Source organism: Triticum urartu, chromosome 7A, assembly GCF_056163025.1.
Source record: "Triticum urartu cultivar PI428250 chromosome 7A, HENAU_Tu73, whole genome shotgun sequence".
NCBI classification, from domain to species: Eukaryota; Viridiplantae; Streptophyta; class Magnoliopsida; order Poales; family Poaceae; genus Triticum; species Triticum urartu.
This window is the reverse complement of record NC_141879.1, coordinates 342,006,372-342,022,987: the sequence shown is the minus strand read 5'-3', so window position 1 is coordinate 342,022,987 and position 16,616 is coordinate 342,006,372. Positions and strand designations below refer to the sequence as shown.

At 47.4% G+C, this 16,616-nt stretch overlaps 1 protein-coding gene across 1 annotated transcript; it reads left to right on the top strand.

Annotated features, from left to right (window-relative positions):
* Positions 1-6,617: 6,617 nt before the first annotated feature.
* On the top strand, positions 6,618-8,344 carry LOC147959545 (uncharacterized). Its single transcript, XM_087532709.1, has 4 exons — positions 6,618-6,874; positions 7,001-7,463; positions 7,555-7,915; positions 8,001-8,344. Exons 1-4 carry the CDS (start codon positions 6,618-6,620, stop codon positions 8,342-8,344), a joined length of 1,425 nt encoding a protein of 474 aa, XP_087388835.1.
* The last annotated feature ends 8,272 nt before the right edge of the window (positions 8,345-16,616 follow it).

Below are 16,616 nucleotides of genomic sequence, written 5' to 3'. Positions count from 1 at the left end.
GCAACTGGCAGGAGCCTTATGGTTGTCGTTTTATTGTATGCAATGCAATCGCGATGTAATGCTTTACTTTATTACTAAACGGTAGTGATAGTCGTGGAAGCATAAGATTGGCGAGACGACAATGATGCTACGATGGAGATCAAGGTGTCGTGCCGGTGATGATGGTGATCACTACGGTGCTTCGGAGATGGAGATCACAAGCACAAGATGATGATGGCCATATCATATCACTTATATTGATTGCATGTGATGTTTATCCTTTTATGCATCTTATCATGCTTTGATTGACGGTAGCATTATAAGATGATCTCTCACAAAATTATCAAGAAGTGTTCTCCCTGAGTATGCACCGTTGCGAAAGTTCTTCGTGCTGAGACACCACGTGATGATCGGGTGTGATAGGTTCTACGTTCAAATACAACGGGTGCAAAACAGTTGCACATGCGGAGTACTCAGGTTATACTTGACGAGCCAAGCATATACAGATATGGCCTCGGAACACGGAGACCGAAAGGTCGAGCGTGAATCATATAGTAGATATGATCAACATAGTGATGTTCACCAATGAAACTACTCCATCTCACGTGATGATCGGACATGGTTTAGTTGATTTGGATCACGTAATCACTTAGAGGATTAGAGGGATGTCTATCTAAGTGGGAGTTCTTGAGTAATATGATTAAATTGAACTTAAATTTATCATGAACTTAGTCCTGGTAGTATTTTGCAAATCATGTTGTAGATCAATAGCTCGCATTGTTGCTTCCCTGTGTTTATTTTGATATGTTCCTAGAGAAAATTGTGTTGAAAGATGTTAGTAGCAAAGATGCGGATTGGATCCGTGATCTGAGGTTTATCCTCATTGCTGCACAGAAGAATTATGTCCTTGATGCACCGCTAGGTGACAGACCTATTGCAGGAGCAGATGCAGACGTTATGAACGTTTGGCTAGCTCAATATGATGACTACTTGATAGTTTAGTGCACCATGCTTAATGGCTTAGAATCGGGACTTCAAAGACGTTTTGAACGTCATGGAGCATATGAGATGTTCCAGGAGTTGAAGTTAATATTTCAAGTAAATACCCGAGTTGAGAGATATGAAAGTCTCCAACAAGTTCTATAGCTAAAAGATGGAGGAGAATCGCTCAACTAGTGAGCATGTGCCCAGATTGTCTGAGTACAACAATCGCTTGAATCAAGTGGGAGTTAATCTTCCAGATAAGATAGTGATTGACAGAATTCTCTAGTCACCATCACCAAGTTAGTAGAACTTTGTGATGAACTATGATATGCAAGGGATAACGGAAACGATTCCCAAGCTCTTCGTAATGTGGAAATTGACGAAGGTAGAAATCGAGAAAAACATCAAGTGTTGATGGCAGACAAGACTACTAGTTTCAAGAAAAGGGCGGAGGGAAGAAGGGGAACTTCAAGAAGAACAGCAAGCAAGTTGCTGCTCAAGTGAAGAAGCCCAAGTCTGGTCCTAAGCCTGAGACTAAGTGTTTCTACTGCAAAGGGACTGGTCACTGGAAGCGGAACTACCCCAAGTGATTGGCAGATAAGAAGGATGACAAAGTGAACATAAGTATATTTGATATACATGTTATTGATGTGTACTTTACTAGTGTTTATAGCAACCCCTCAGTATTTGATACTAGTTCAGTTGCTAAGATTAGTAACTCGAAACGGGAGTTGCAGAATAAACAGAGACTAGTTAAGGGTGAAGTGACGATGTGTGTTGGAAGTGGTTCCGAGATTGATATGATCATCATCGCACACTCCCTATACTTTCGGGATTAGTGTTGAACCTGAATAAGTGTTATTTGGTGTTTGCGTTGAGCATGAATATGATTTGATCATGTTTATTGTAATACGGTTATTCATTTAAGTAAGAGAATAAATTGTTGTTCTGTTTACATGAATAAAACCTTATATGGTTACACACCCAATGAAAATAGTTCGTTGGATCTCGATCGTAGTGATACACATAATCATAATATTGAAACCAAAAGATGCAAAGTTAATAATGATGGTGCAACTTATTTGTGGCACTATCATTTAGGTCATATTGGTGTAAAGCACATGAAGAAACTCCATGCTGATGGGATTTTGGAATCACTTGATTATGAATCAGTTGATGCTTGCGAACCATGCCTCATGGGCAAGATGACTAAGACTCTGTTCTTCGGAACAATGGAGCGAGCAACAGATTTGTTGGAAATCATACATACTGATGTATGTGGTCCGATAAATATTGAGGCTCGCGACAAGTATCATTATTTTCTGATCTTCACAGATGATTTGAGCAGATATGAGTATATCTACTTGATGAAACATAAGTCTGAAACATTTGAAAAGTTCAAAGAATTTCAGAGTGAAGTGAAAAATCATCGTAACAAGAAAATAAAGTTTCTACGATCTGATCGTAGAGAAGAGTATTTGAGTTACGAGTTTGGCCTTCAGTTTAAAACAATGTGAAATAGTTTCACTACTCACGCCACCTGGAACACCACAGTGTAATGGTGTGTCCGAACGTCATAACCGTACTTTATTGAATATAGTACAATCTATGATGTCTCTTACCAATCTACCACTATCGTTTTGGGGTTATGCATTAGAGACAGCTGCATGCACGTTAAATAGGGCACCATCTAAATTCGTTGAGACGACACCATATGAACTATGGTTTGGCAAGAAACCTAAGCTGTCGTTTCTTAAAGTTTGGGACTGCGATGCTTATGTGAAAAAGTTTCAATATGATAAGCTCGAACCCAAATCGGAGAAGTAAATCTTCATAGGATATCCAAAGGAAACTATTGGATAAACCTTCTATCACAGATCCGAAGGCAAGACTTTTGTTGCTAAATTCAGAAACTTTTTGGAGAAGGAGTTTCTCTCGAAAGAAGTGAGTGGGAGGAAAGTAGAAAACTTGATAAGGTAATTGTACCTTCTCCCTTATTGGAAAGTAGTTCATCACAGAAATCTGTTCCTGTGACTACTACACCAATTAGTGAGGAAGCTAATGATGATGATCATGTAACTTCAGATCAAGTTACTACCGAATCTCGTAGGTAAACCAGAGTGAGATCCGCACCAGAGTGGTACAGTAATCCTGTTCTGGAAGTCATGTTACTAGACCATGACGAACTATGAGGAAGCGATGATGAGCCCAGATTCCGCGAAATGGTTTGAGGCCATAAAATCTGAGATATGATCCATGTATGAGAACAAAGTATGGACTTTGATGGATTTGCCCGATGATCGGCAAGCCATAGAAAATAAATGGATCTTCAAGAGGAAGACGGACGCTGATAGTAGTGTTACTATCTACAAAGCTAGAATTGTCGCAAAAGGTTTTCGACAAGTTCAAGGTGTTGACTGCGGTGAGATCTTCTCACTCGTATATATGCTTAAGTCTGTCCGAATCATGCTAGCAATTGCCGCATTTTATGAAATCTGGCAAATGGATAAACAAAACTGCATTCCTTAATGGATTTCTTAAAGAAGAGTTGTATATGATGCAACCAGAAGGTTTTGTCAATCCTAAAGGTGTTAACAAAATATGCAAGCTCCAACGATCCATCTATGGACTGGTGCAAGCATCTCGGAGTTGGAATATACGCTTTGATAAGTTGATCAAAGCATATAGTTTTATACAGACTTACGGTGAAGCCTGTATTTACAAGAAAGTGAGTGGGAGCACTACAACATTTCTGATAAGTATATGTGAACAACATATTGTTGATCGGAAATAATGTATAATTTTCTGGAAAGCATAAAGGAATATTTGAAAGGAATTTTTCAAAGAAAGACCTCGGTAAAGCTGCTTACATATTGAGCATCAAGATCTATAGAGATAGATCAAGACGCTTGATAAGTTTTTCAATGAGTACATACCTTGACAAGATTTTGAAGTAGTTCAAAATGGAACAGTCAAAGAAAGAGTTCTTGCCTGTGTTGCAAGGTGTGAAATTGAGTAAGACTCAAAGCCCGACCACGGCAGAATATAGAAATAGAATGAAAGTCATTCCCTATGCCTCAGCCATAGGTTCTATAAAGTATGCCATGCTGTGTACCAGATCTATTGTATACCCTACACTGTGTTAAGCAAGGGAGTACAATAGTGATCTAAGAGTAGATCACTGGACAGCGGTCAAAATTATCCTTAGTGGAATAAGGAAATATTTCTCAATTATGGAGGTAACAAAAAGGTTCGTTGTAAAAAGTTACGTCGATGCAAATTTTGACACAGATCTGGATGATAAGTCTCGTTCTAGATACATATTGAAAGTGGGAGCAATTAGCTAGAGTAGCTCCATGCAGAGCATTGTTGACATAGAAATTTGCAAAATACTTACGGATCTGTATGTGACAGACCCGTTGACTAAAAATTATCTCACAAGCAAAACATGATCACACCTTAGTACTCTTTGGGTGTTAATCACATAGCGATGTGAACTAGATTACTGACTCTAGTAAACCCTTTGGGTGTTGATCACATATGAATGTGAACTATTGCTGTTAAATCACATGGCGATGTGAACTAGATTATTGACTCTAGTGCAAGTGGGAGACTGAAGGAAATATGCCCTAGAGGCAATAATAAAGTTATTATTTATTTCCTTATATCATGATAAATGTTTATTATTCATGCTAGAATTGTATTAACCGGAAACATAATACATGTGTGAATACATAGACAAACAGAGTGTCACTAGTATGCCTCTACTTGACTAGCTCGTTAATCAAAGATGGTTATGTTTACCTAACCATATACAAAGAGTTGTTATTTGATTAACGAGGTCACATCATTAGTTGAATGATCTGATTGACATGACCCATTCCATTAGCTTAGCACCCGATCGTTTAGTATGTTGCTATTGTTTTCTTCATGACTTATACATGTTCCTATGACTATGAGATTATGCAACTCCCGTTTGCCGGAGGAACACTTCGGGTGCTACCAAACGTCACAACGTAACTGGGTGATTATAAAGGAGCATTACAGGTGTCTCCAAAGGTAGATGTTGGGTTGGCGTATTTCGAGATTAGGAATTGTCACTCCGATTGTCGGAGAGGTATCTCTGGGCCCTCTCGGTAATGCACATCACATAAGCCTTGCAAGCATTGCAACTAATGAGTTAGTTGCGAGATGATGTATTACGGAACGAGTAAAGAGACTTGCCGGTAACGAGGTTGAACTAGGTATTGGAATACCGACGATCGAATCTCGGGCAAGTAACATACCGATGACAAAGGGAACAACGTATGTTGTTATGCGGTCTGACCGATAAAGATCTTCGTAGAATATGTAGGAGCCAATATGGGCATCCAGGTCCCGCTATTGGTTATTGACCGGAGACGTGTCTCGGTCATGTCTACATTGTTCTCGAACCCGTAGGGTCCGCACGCTTAAGGTTACGATGACAGTTATATTATGAGTTTATGCATTTTGATGTACCGAAGGTTGTTCGGAGTCCCGGATATGATCACGGACATGACGAGGAGTCTCGAAATGGTCGAGACATAAAGATTGATATATTGGAAGCCTATGTTTGGATATCGGAAGTGTTCCGGGTGAAATCGGGATTTTACCGGAGTACCGGGAGGGTTACCGGAACCCCCCGGGAGCTATATGGGCCATAGTGGGCCTTAGTGGAAAAGAGAAGGGGCTGCCCTAGATGGGCTGCGCGCCTCCCCCTTCCCCTAGTCCTATTAGGACTAGGAGAGGTGGCCGGCCCCCTCCTCCTCTTTTCCCCCTCCGCGAATCCTATTCCAACTAGGATTGGGGGGGGGGGGAATCCTACTCCCAGAGGGAGTAGGACTCTCCTGGCGCACCCCTTGTGGCCGGCCAGCCTCCCCCCTTTTTGGTCCTTTATATACTGAGGTAGAGGCACCCTAGAACACACAAGTTGATCCACGTGATCTATTCCTTAGCCGTGTGCGGTGCCCCCAGCCACCATATTCCTCGATAATACTGTAGCGGAGTTTAGGCGAAGCCCTGCTGCTGTAGTGCATCAAGATCGTCACCACGCCGTCGTGCTGACGGAACTCTTCCCCGACACTTTGCTGGATCGGAGTCCGGGGATCGTCATCGAGCTGAACGTGTGCTCGAACTCGGAGGTACCGTAGTTTCGGTACTTGATCGGTTGGTCGTGAAGACGTACGACTACTTCCTCTACGTTGCGTCAACGCTTCCGTAGTCGGTCTGCGTGGGTACGTAGACTACACTCTCCCCTCTCGTTGCTATGCATCACATGATCTTGCGTGTGCGTAGGAATTTTTTGAAATTACTACGAAACCCAACATCTACTTCCTCCCGGCGATTGCTACCCGGGGCGGGATCATTCTTGCCTGGCAAAGTTGCCAAATCTCTCTCTCCAACCCCATGATTGGCGACCACCACGTGTCTGCGGTGGCTTCTTCGCCCTCGGGCGGGCAGCACTGGTGGGTCACTGGCATATACGGTCCCAGGGAGATGACGCGAAACTGGCCTTCCTCTCTGAGCTCCATGACCTGCGCTCTAGCATCTCCAGACCCTGGATCATTGGCGGCGACTTTAATATGATCACCTCGCTGGATGACAAGAACAATGATCGTGTCTCCCGCAGAACGATGAACCACTTTCGCCGCTTCATCACCAACCATGGGCTCTATGATATCTACATGCATGGCAGGCGTTATACCTGGTCCAACGAGCAAGCGAACCCTACCCTTGTTCGCAATGACCGTGTTCTCTGCACCCCCTCTTGGGAATCTTCACACCCCCACTGCCTCTTGAGATGCCTCTCTTCTGCGGCATCTGACCACTGCCCTTTGCTTATTGATTGTGACGTCCGCTCCGCCGGAGGCAGGCGCTTCCACTTCCAAAGGTTTTGGCCTGGTCTGGATGGTTTTTAGCACACCGTTGAGCAAGCCTGGGCTTCGGTCGCCCCCGACCCAGACCCCTTCCGATGCTTCTTCGCGCGTCTTAAAGCTACGGCACGTGGTCTTCAAAGGTGGAGCTCGCGGGTTACTAATAACCTTTACACCCAGCTTGGTGTGGCCCGAGAACTCATTGCGCGTTTTGACGCCGCCCAAGACTTGTGCCCCCTGTCTACCGCCAAGGCCTGGCTCCGGCTCGAGCTCAAACGCAAATACCTCGGCCTCGCGTCCCTTCATCGCTCCATTGTGCGTCAGCGCCTACGTCTACGCTGGCTCAAAGAGGGGGAGGCGTCCTCGGCCTTCTCCAAGATCCACGCTTCGCACCGCGCAAAGAAGAACACGATCATCGACCTCGCCGTCAATGGGACGCGGGTTTCTGGAGAGGCCGACCTTGCTCGCGCCGCGTTTGATCATTTCTCCGCCATCCTCGGATCTCAGGATGGACGCACTGCCACGCTTAATCTGCAGGCCATCGACCACCCTTCCTTTCTTCTGAGTGAGCTCGAGGCTCCGTTCACCTCTGATGAAATTTGGGAGGCGATCAAAAAGCTCCCTTCGCTCTTGTTGGGATATCATCAAGCACGACCTGTGCGCTGTCTTCGATAGGCTATACTCTCTCAATGGTCAGGCGTTCCAGAGATTGAACGAGGCCCTGATCACTCTGATCCCCAAGAAGCCCAATGCTGCCACGTTGTTCGATTACCACCCTATCAGTCTTATTCACATTGTGGCCAAGTTATTTGCCAAGGATCTCTCCTTACGGCTGGCTCCTAGACTTGGCAAAATGGTCTCCTCCAACCAAAGCGCCTTCATTGCGGGCCGGAGTGTTCATGACAACTTCCTCCTTGTCCAGCAAACAGCGCGGCAACTCCACCGACTCCGGCTCCCCCGAGTCCTCCTCAAGCTGGATATCGCCCGCGCCTTCGACTCTGTTTCATGGCCGTTTCTTCTCCAGATCCTTCAGCATCTTGGCTTCGGGCCCCGTTGGTGTGAGTGGATTTCCATCCTCATATCCACGGCCTCTACTCGCGTGATGATCAATGGTGTACCCACCCCCCATTGCCCACTGCCAAGGCCTTCGGCAGGGCGACCCCGTTTCACCTATGCTCTTCGTCCTTGTGATCGACGCCCTCAACTCGCTCTTGCAGCATGCGGTGACCGCGGGCATCATTCGGCGCCTCACTGACAGGATGGCTGCATCGAGTATTTCTCTCTTTGCGGACGATGTGGTCATTTTCTGCCACCCAGATCCTTCCGAGCTGGCTACTGTTAGTTCACTCCTGGATTTCTTTAGGGCGGTATCCAGGTTGCGTACCAACTTCGCCAAGTGCGCGGCGGCTCCAATTCAGTGCACTCCAGAAGTCTCCCAGACCATGGGCTCCTCCCTGTCCTGCCCGGTGGTGGCCTTCCCCATCTAGTACCTCGGCCTCCCCCTCTCACTCCGCAAGGTGCTAGTCACCAGCTTGCTACCCCTCATTGACAAACTGCTGCGCAAGCTGGCCACCTGGAAAGCTGCCCTCCTCTTGCGTGGCGAACGACTTGCCCTGGTCTGGCAAGTCCTCATGGCCATGCCAGTCCATGTCTTGCTGGCCATGTCTTTGTCCCCACCAATCCTCAAGAAAGCAAATCGGATCATCCGAGACTTCCTTTGGCATGGGCGAAAAGACGCCCGCTCTGGATCCTGCCTTGCTAGTTGGGCACGCGTTTGCCGTCCGATCGAGCTTGGTGGGCTTGGAATCCGTGATCTACACCGCACCGGCATCTCTCTTCGAGTGCACTGGCTTTGGCTCCATGCATCTGACCCTTCTCGGCTGTGGTCTCATCTTCAGCCGCCCTTGGATCCGGAGGCCCTCCGGTTCTTCCGCGCTTCGACGGCTTGGTCCCTAGGCAACGGCCTCACTTGCCGCTTCTGGACTGACAGGTGGCTTCAGGGACACTCTATCTTTGAGCTCGCCCCAAGCCTCACAGCCCTTGTCCCGAGCCGACGCTGTCGCTCGCGCACTGTTGCCTCGGGCCTTCAGGATCGCTCGTGGATCAGCGACATTCACGGTCATCTTAGCTCGGCTGCCGCTCTTGAGTATTTTGATCTATGGCGCCAAATGCAGACCATCGTCCTCTCCCAGGAACCGGATACCATCTCCTGGCGCTGGACGGAGAGTGGTATCTACTCCGCTTCCTCTTGCTACAATGCCTTGTTCACTGGCTCCACTCTTTCCAACCATTGGTGGCTCATCTGGAAATCGGCGGCCCCTCTCTCCGTCAACTTCTTCCTCTACCTTGCCTCGGTAAACCGATGCTGGACGGCGGATCGGCTTGCACGACGTGGTCTTCAACATCCGCCCGCTTGCGTCCTATGCTCCCAACACGATGAGACCCTTCACCACCTCCTGGTTGGGTGTGTCTTCTCCCGCATCATTTGGCACGGCATCCTCTCCTGGTGTTGCCCGACGATCCCCGTGCCGGATGGCTCCATGGACTTCCTGACGCTGTTGCACCGGAGAAACGGCATGGGTTCTCCACTATCGCCGCCCTTACGTCCTGGTCCATCTGGCGCCATCGCAATGCAGCCATTTTCGACAAGATCACGCCCTCCTCCGCCTCCCTCCTGACGTTGATCATGGACGAGGCCCGCTCCTGGTCCCTTGCAGGAGTCAAAGGACTCAACAACATCATCCCTGCAATGTAGCCTAGGTTGTCTGGGCTGAGCAACCCATCTCATGCTCCCTTTGTATCGTGGGCATGCCTTGTTGTGTACGTGACCACGATGCCACCCTGTATGTTCTAACCCTTCTATCAATGCAATGATACGCTCATAGTAGCATATTCGAGAAAAGATTTTCGAATTATTTGGGAAAAAATCATGAATTTGAAAAAACTTCATCATTTTTTAAGGAAAGTTCACAAACTTTAAAAATATTCATCAATTTAAAAAAATAGTCCATCAATTTTGAAAAAAGTTCATCAGATTTGAAAAAGGTTCGTCGAGTTTGAAAAAAAGTTCGTTGATTTTATAAAAGTTCACAACTTTGAAAAATATTGTCAAAATTGAAGATTGCATTGATTTCAAAAAAAAATCATCGGATTTGAAAACAGGTTCATCGATTCTGAAAAACATTCATAAAAAATTTCAACTAGTTCATTGAATTTGAAAAAAGTTCATCGACTTCGAAAAAAAGTTCACCAATTTGGGAAAAAATTCAACAATTTTGAAGAAAAGTTCACTTCAAAAAGTTCATCTATTTTCAAAAAAACTTCGATTTTGAAAATAGTTCATGTAATTTGAAAAAAACATCATAAAATTTGAGAAGGGATAAAATAAAACAAAAGAACGGAAAAATAAAACTGGAAAAAAGAAAGGGACAAAAAAAATAAAGAAATAGAAAAAAACCAGTTTGGGGCACGGGTGAAGAAGCTGAATAGATGTAAAGTTTCACTAGAGGTGCTCTAGTGTAGTTGGTTAGTACAACTTGTGTTGAACAGGTAAGTTGTGGGTTCGCTTCTCGTTTGCGACTTCTTCTTGTCAAGTTTTCGACAAGAAAAAGAAACTAAGGTCGGCCGGCCCAGCGCATTGTGAGGGTATGCACCGGTTTGTAAATAAGCGTGTAACGGGTGCATAGAGCGTCAAGTAGGATTTGGCACAAGGGGCAGGCAATGCCTGAAGCGAGTCCCTAATGAGTCGGCCCACTCTAGCTTGTTCAGTTGCTTTTCTTTGGTTTTCTAGTTGTTCTTTTTTCAAAAAAAAAGAAAATGATTGTTGGATTTGTTTAAAGGGAACAAAAATGCTTATAATCATCCGAAGGATCGCAGCTCTTGCATCCTCCGCCTTCCTTGCATCCATGGGCCATGACCACTAGATTTACAACTGCCTCGTTGTTACAATCTTACCAACGCAACAACTGGTCTGTTGCGGACCATTGAAGACGAAGGCGAGGCGGCAACATCCAGAGAGCACCGCTCAACGCTTCGGCGTCGACCCTGACAACCGCTACCTCGTCGGTTTGGAGGATGGCGGCAAGGTTGCAGCTGGGGTCGCGCGTGGTGGACATCGTTGTCGGCCCGCCTCCACCACACCCGTCAGCCACACACAGTGCGCCCATCTCACCAGAGAGGAGGATGGTGGCGAGGCAACTTGGTCGGCGGCCGGCACTCGCTAGTGGCGACGCGATGGCGGAGACGGGCGGCACCGCTCCTCCATCACCACTTGAAAGGATCGATATGGTTGACTAGAGGGGGTGAATAGGAAACTACCAATTTTTAGCTTTTCTTCACAAATTAGGTTTAGCAACAAATAGGTTGTCTAGATGTGCAACAAAGTGAGCAACCTATATGATGCAAACAATCACCGAAATTTGCAAGCAAGGGATACAACATAACAAAATGCATTGTCATCAATCACCGAAACCACTTAGAGGGAGACATGCCCTAACAATCTCCCTTTTTTTGGTGGATTGATGACAACACGAGATTTGCATAGAGAAATAACAAGATAATAATCAAACATCAGAGTCTACAAAATATAGACGGGCTCCCCCTAGATGTGTGCACTTAATTAGGAGTGCCTTTGGAATGCAAAGTACACACATAGATCAACACCCCCCTATATTTTATAGACTGACAACACTTGCATCTACAATATGGGAAGTATAAGCTAGGATGCACGGAGTAGTAAGTGAGCAAGAGAGAATCATAAGTTAAGCATGCAACTCACATACTACCAGATAACTAGACACGCATTAGATAAAAATAGGATAGGATAGCATATGTCTCACACCATATGACAGGGTAATCAGGTCTCACAAGCACAAACCAAACCAAAGCAAACAACCGATAAAAGAGTTTGCAAGAGAGAAAGACAAGGCAAATAAGACACACTCGCAACTCGACAAATCCTAAACTCTCTCCCCCTTTGGCATCGAGACACCAAAAGGGCAAAGAGTGATGCTATGGTCACAGGTGATAGCAAAGCCAAAGATCTCCATCATCACATCCCCGCGTGGTCGCCCGCGCCTCCCTCATTGGCAGTAGGCTGCTCGGTCTCTGAATCCGTCCAAGGACAGTGCTGCGAAATCCACTCCTCCTCATTTGTGATCTTGTCCCCAGACCCATTGTTGACTTCAGCTCCAAGTTGGCGCATAAGAACCTTGTGACAGCTCCGTGACTTCTTCTCAGAGATATGAGCCATATACTGCCTGTGAGACTCCATGCAAAATAGCTTATTCATCTTGTGCTTGAGCTTCTTAGCCCACGAGGGCTCTGAGGGAGTCCTGGACTACGGGGTCCTCGGGCGTCCGACCTATTTGATATGGGCCGGACTGATGGGTCGTGAAGATACAAAGGCCGAAGACTCTACCCGTGTCCGGATGGGACTCTCCTTGGCGTGGAAGGCAAGCTTGGCGACCAAATATGAAGATTCCTTTCTCTGTAACCGACCTTATGTAACCCTAGATCCCTCCCGTGTCTATATAAACCGGAGGGCTAGGTCCGTAGATAGATCCGGATAATCATAGTCAGACGGGCTAGACTTTTAGGGTTTAGCCATTACGATCTCGTGGTAGATCAACTCTTGTAATACTCATATTCATCAAGATCAATTCAAGCAGGAAGTAGGGTATTACCTCCACAGAGAGGGCCCTAACCTGGGTAAACATTGTGTCCCCCGTCTCCTGTTACCATCGACCTTAGTCGCACAGTTCGGGACCCCCTACCCGAGATCCGCCGGTTTTGACACCGACATTGGTGCTTTCATTGAGAGTTCCATTGTGCCGTCGTCAAGAGGATTGATGGCTCCTTCTACCATCTTCAATGACGCTGTCCAAGGGGAAGTCTTCCTCCCCGGACAGATGTTTGTATTCGGCGACTTCACATTGCGCGCCAACTCGCTTGGCCGTCTGGAGCAGATCGAAAGCTACGCCCCAGGCCATCAGGTCAGATTTGGAAGCTTGAACTACGTCGCGGATATCCTTGGAGACTTGATCTTCGACGGATTTGAGACCGCGGCAGCCGCTCCCTGCCACCACGATGAGCATGGAGTAAATCTGCCATCAGACCATACCCAGGAGATAGTACCTGTAGCTGCTCTGGCCTTAGATTCGGAGCAGATTGCGACATCCGAGGACGGGAAGCTCAACCCCGCCACGGAAGCGGCAGACTGAGCGGCGTTGGATCCGCACACAGACTTAACTTCAAGTGACATCTATGTCACCGGAACCATGGACTCGTCTCCGGCTATAGGTTCCAAACCTTGTGCATCCACGTACGTCGAGCTTGATCGGTCATCGATCGTCAAATTCAGCTCCGCGGACATCTTCCGACACTCGCCCTTGGGCGACGTGTTAAACTCGTTAAGAGCACTATCCTTAGCGGGGGGCCCACAGCCGAATTGTATCCGGTTCAAACCGGAGGCTGATGACGAAGAATTTCACTTCCCACCCACCGCCCACTTCGTAGCCACTGTCGAAGACTTAACTGACATGCTCGATTACGGCTCCGACGACACTGACGATATGGACGAGGATGCCGGAGAAGAAGAGGCTCAAAACCCGCCGTTTATTGGACGCTGGACGACCACTTTCTCGTATGATGTATACATGGTGGATGCACCAAAAGAGAATAACAACGATGACAAGGAAGATCCAGTTGAGGATAAACCTCCTGAGATACAATCAAAGCACCGGTGTCCGCGACACCACTCTAAGTCACGCCGCAGGAAAGACAGCAACACCGACACAGGAGAAGATAACACTCTGGAAGGTGCCGAAGACAACGAAGACCCCGTTGATGCAACTGCCGAACAAAACGAACGGGAAGACGGGCAAGTTAGCCCTGGTGAACAGGCCACGCATGAAGACTCGGAGGACAGTAATTATCTTCTGCTCTCCGAGGATGAGGCGAGCCTCGGCACTAAGGATTTCGTCGTGCCTAAGGAACCTCTTGAGCAGGAGCGCTTCAAGCGCCAGCTAATAGCCACTGCAAAGAGCCTGAAAAAGAAGCAGCAGTAGCTTTAAGCTGACCAAGATCTGCTCAACGATAAATGGACCGATGTCCTGGCAGCCGAACAATATGGCCTCAAGCGCCTAGCCAAAAGCTACCCGAAGCGCAAATTGCTACCTCAGTTCGACGACGAGGCGCCGAAGCACATACCACCATCGTGCAATGCGGCTGACCGTCCACCACATGGTCGGGATAAAACGGCAACTCAAGCCGAACACCAGCCCGCCCTGCCTCATAGCAAATGCAGAGGTAAAACAGCTTGCGGTCATACATATGACCTTCGGCAGGACTTGAACAATAGAGCATGACATACCAGATCGATCTACGGATCGCGAGGGCGTGCCTCGACACGTGACGACGGCTCTCTATTCGGACGTGACAAACCTAGTCATGCGCGGGCCGAAAGACGCAGACGGACTCCATCGGAGCTACGTCGCGATGCGGCCCGATATAGAGGCGCTGCACACCCTCTTTGCTTCACTGACGAAGTCATGGAATATGAACTCCCAGAAGGGTTCAAAACCATGAATATCGAATCATACAATGGAACCACATATCCCGCAGTATGGATCGAAGACTTCATTCTTCATATTCATATGGCCCGCGGCGATGATGTTCATGCCATTAAATACCTCCCCCTAAAACTCAAAGGACCAGCCCAGCACTGGCTGAACAACCTGCCCGAAAATTCCATCGGCAATTGGGAGGACTTGGAAGAAGCCTTCCTTGACAACTTCCAAGGTACATATGTTCGACCTCCGGACGCTGATGACTTAAGCCATATAGTTCAACAGCCCGGAGAGTCAGCCAGGAAATTCTGGACTAGGTTCCTAACTAAAAAGAACTAGATCGTCGATTGTCCAGATGCTGAAGCCCTAGCGGCCTTTAAACACAGCATTCACGATGAATGGATCACCCGCCACCTCGTCCAAGAAAAGCCGAAGTCCATGGCAGCCCTCACGGCACTCATGACCCGCTTTTGTGCGGATGAGGATAGTTGGCTAGCCCATAGCAAAAACAATGCAAGCGACGCCGGCACCCCTGAAGCCAGAAATAGCAACGATAAGTCCCGACGCAACAGACACAAGCGTCAAAACAACAATGGCAACACCGATGATACGACGATCAATGCCGGATTAAGTGGCTCTAAGTCCGGTCAGCGGAAGAAGCCGTTCAAAAAGAACAATTCGGGCTCATCCAGCTTGGACCGCATACTAGATCATCCGTGCCAGATTCATGGCACCCCGGACAAACCACCCAATCATACCAACAGAGATTGTTGGGTTTTCAAACAAGCCAGCAAGTTAAATGCCGAAAGCAAGGAGAAGGGATCGCGGAGTGAGGACGACGAGGAGGAGCCCCGGCCATCGAGCACAGGGGGACAGAAGAAGTTTCCCCTCAGGTCAAAACGGTGAACATGATATACGCTACCCACATCCCCAAGAGGGAGCGCAAGCGCGCGCTCAGGGACATCTATGCGATAGAGCCAGTCGCCCCAAAATTTGATCCATGGTCGTCATGCCCGATCACCTTCGATCGTCGGGATCACCCGACCCGTATCTGTCACAGCGGTTCAGCCGCACTGGTCCTGGACCCAATAATTGATGGGTTCCACCTGACGCGAGTCCTGATGGATGGTGGCAGCAGCCTCAACCTGCTCTATCAGGATATAGTGCGCAAAATGGGCATCAATCCATCACGGATCAAGCCCACAAACACTACCTTTAAAGGAGTCATACCAGGTGTAGAGGCCCGCTGTACGGGCTCAATCACACTAGAGGTTGTCTTCGGATCTCCGGATAACTTCCGAAGCGAGGAGTTAATCTTCAACATCGTCCCTTTTCGTAGTGGCTATCATGCACTGCTCGGACGAACCGCATTTGCTCGATTCAACGCGGTGCCACACTACGCTTATCTCAATCTCAAGATGCCCGGACCACGAGGCGTCATAACAGTTAATGGAAACATGGAACACTCCCTCTGCACTGAGGAACACACCGCTGCCTTAGCAGCAGAAGTACAGAGCGACCTTTTCAAGTAGAACCTTAATTCGGCGGCCGATCCCCCGGACACTGTCAAGAGAGTCCGGACTATTCTGCAGTAGGACAGCTCGACTCGTCAAGAGCTCGACTAGCAATTCGGCCTCCGTCCCAGTCCCGACCAAGTGGCGGCAATTGTACCACGCGTACATAACTACGCACTAAAAATACCATTGGCATGGATGGAGGCATAACCAGCTTGTAATCCACAATACAGCTCGACCGCCCCGGACACACATACTTTCACTGTTTCCTTTTTCTCCCTTTTCAGGTTTCTTTTTCACAGGCCTTCCCTGACGGCTCGACCATCGATTCTTTTCGAAGGATAAATACACCAAGACAACAGGAAGCATGGACGCACTGGGGAAATTTTAGGTGGTTTCTTTAACGATCCCTCTACCTGTTTTCAGGACCCACACACAGCTCTCCCTTGGTCAAGGCATATTGCACTACTTGTATAAATGCGCCTTTACGCACCAATCAAATTATAAGGGAAACAGTTTGCGGCCCAAATTTTAAGGCTCTAGCTTACTACCTTTTCTTCTTTTTCTTTTTTGGTAACTTTATCAGATAGCACCCGCACACTCTGGTGCGTTTCAATTTGCCAGGGGCTTCATAGCGCCCCACAACATGGAAACAAAAGTCTAAACACTTTTACAGT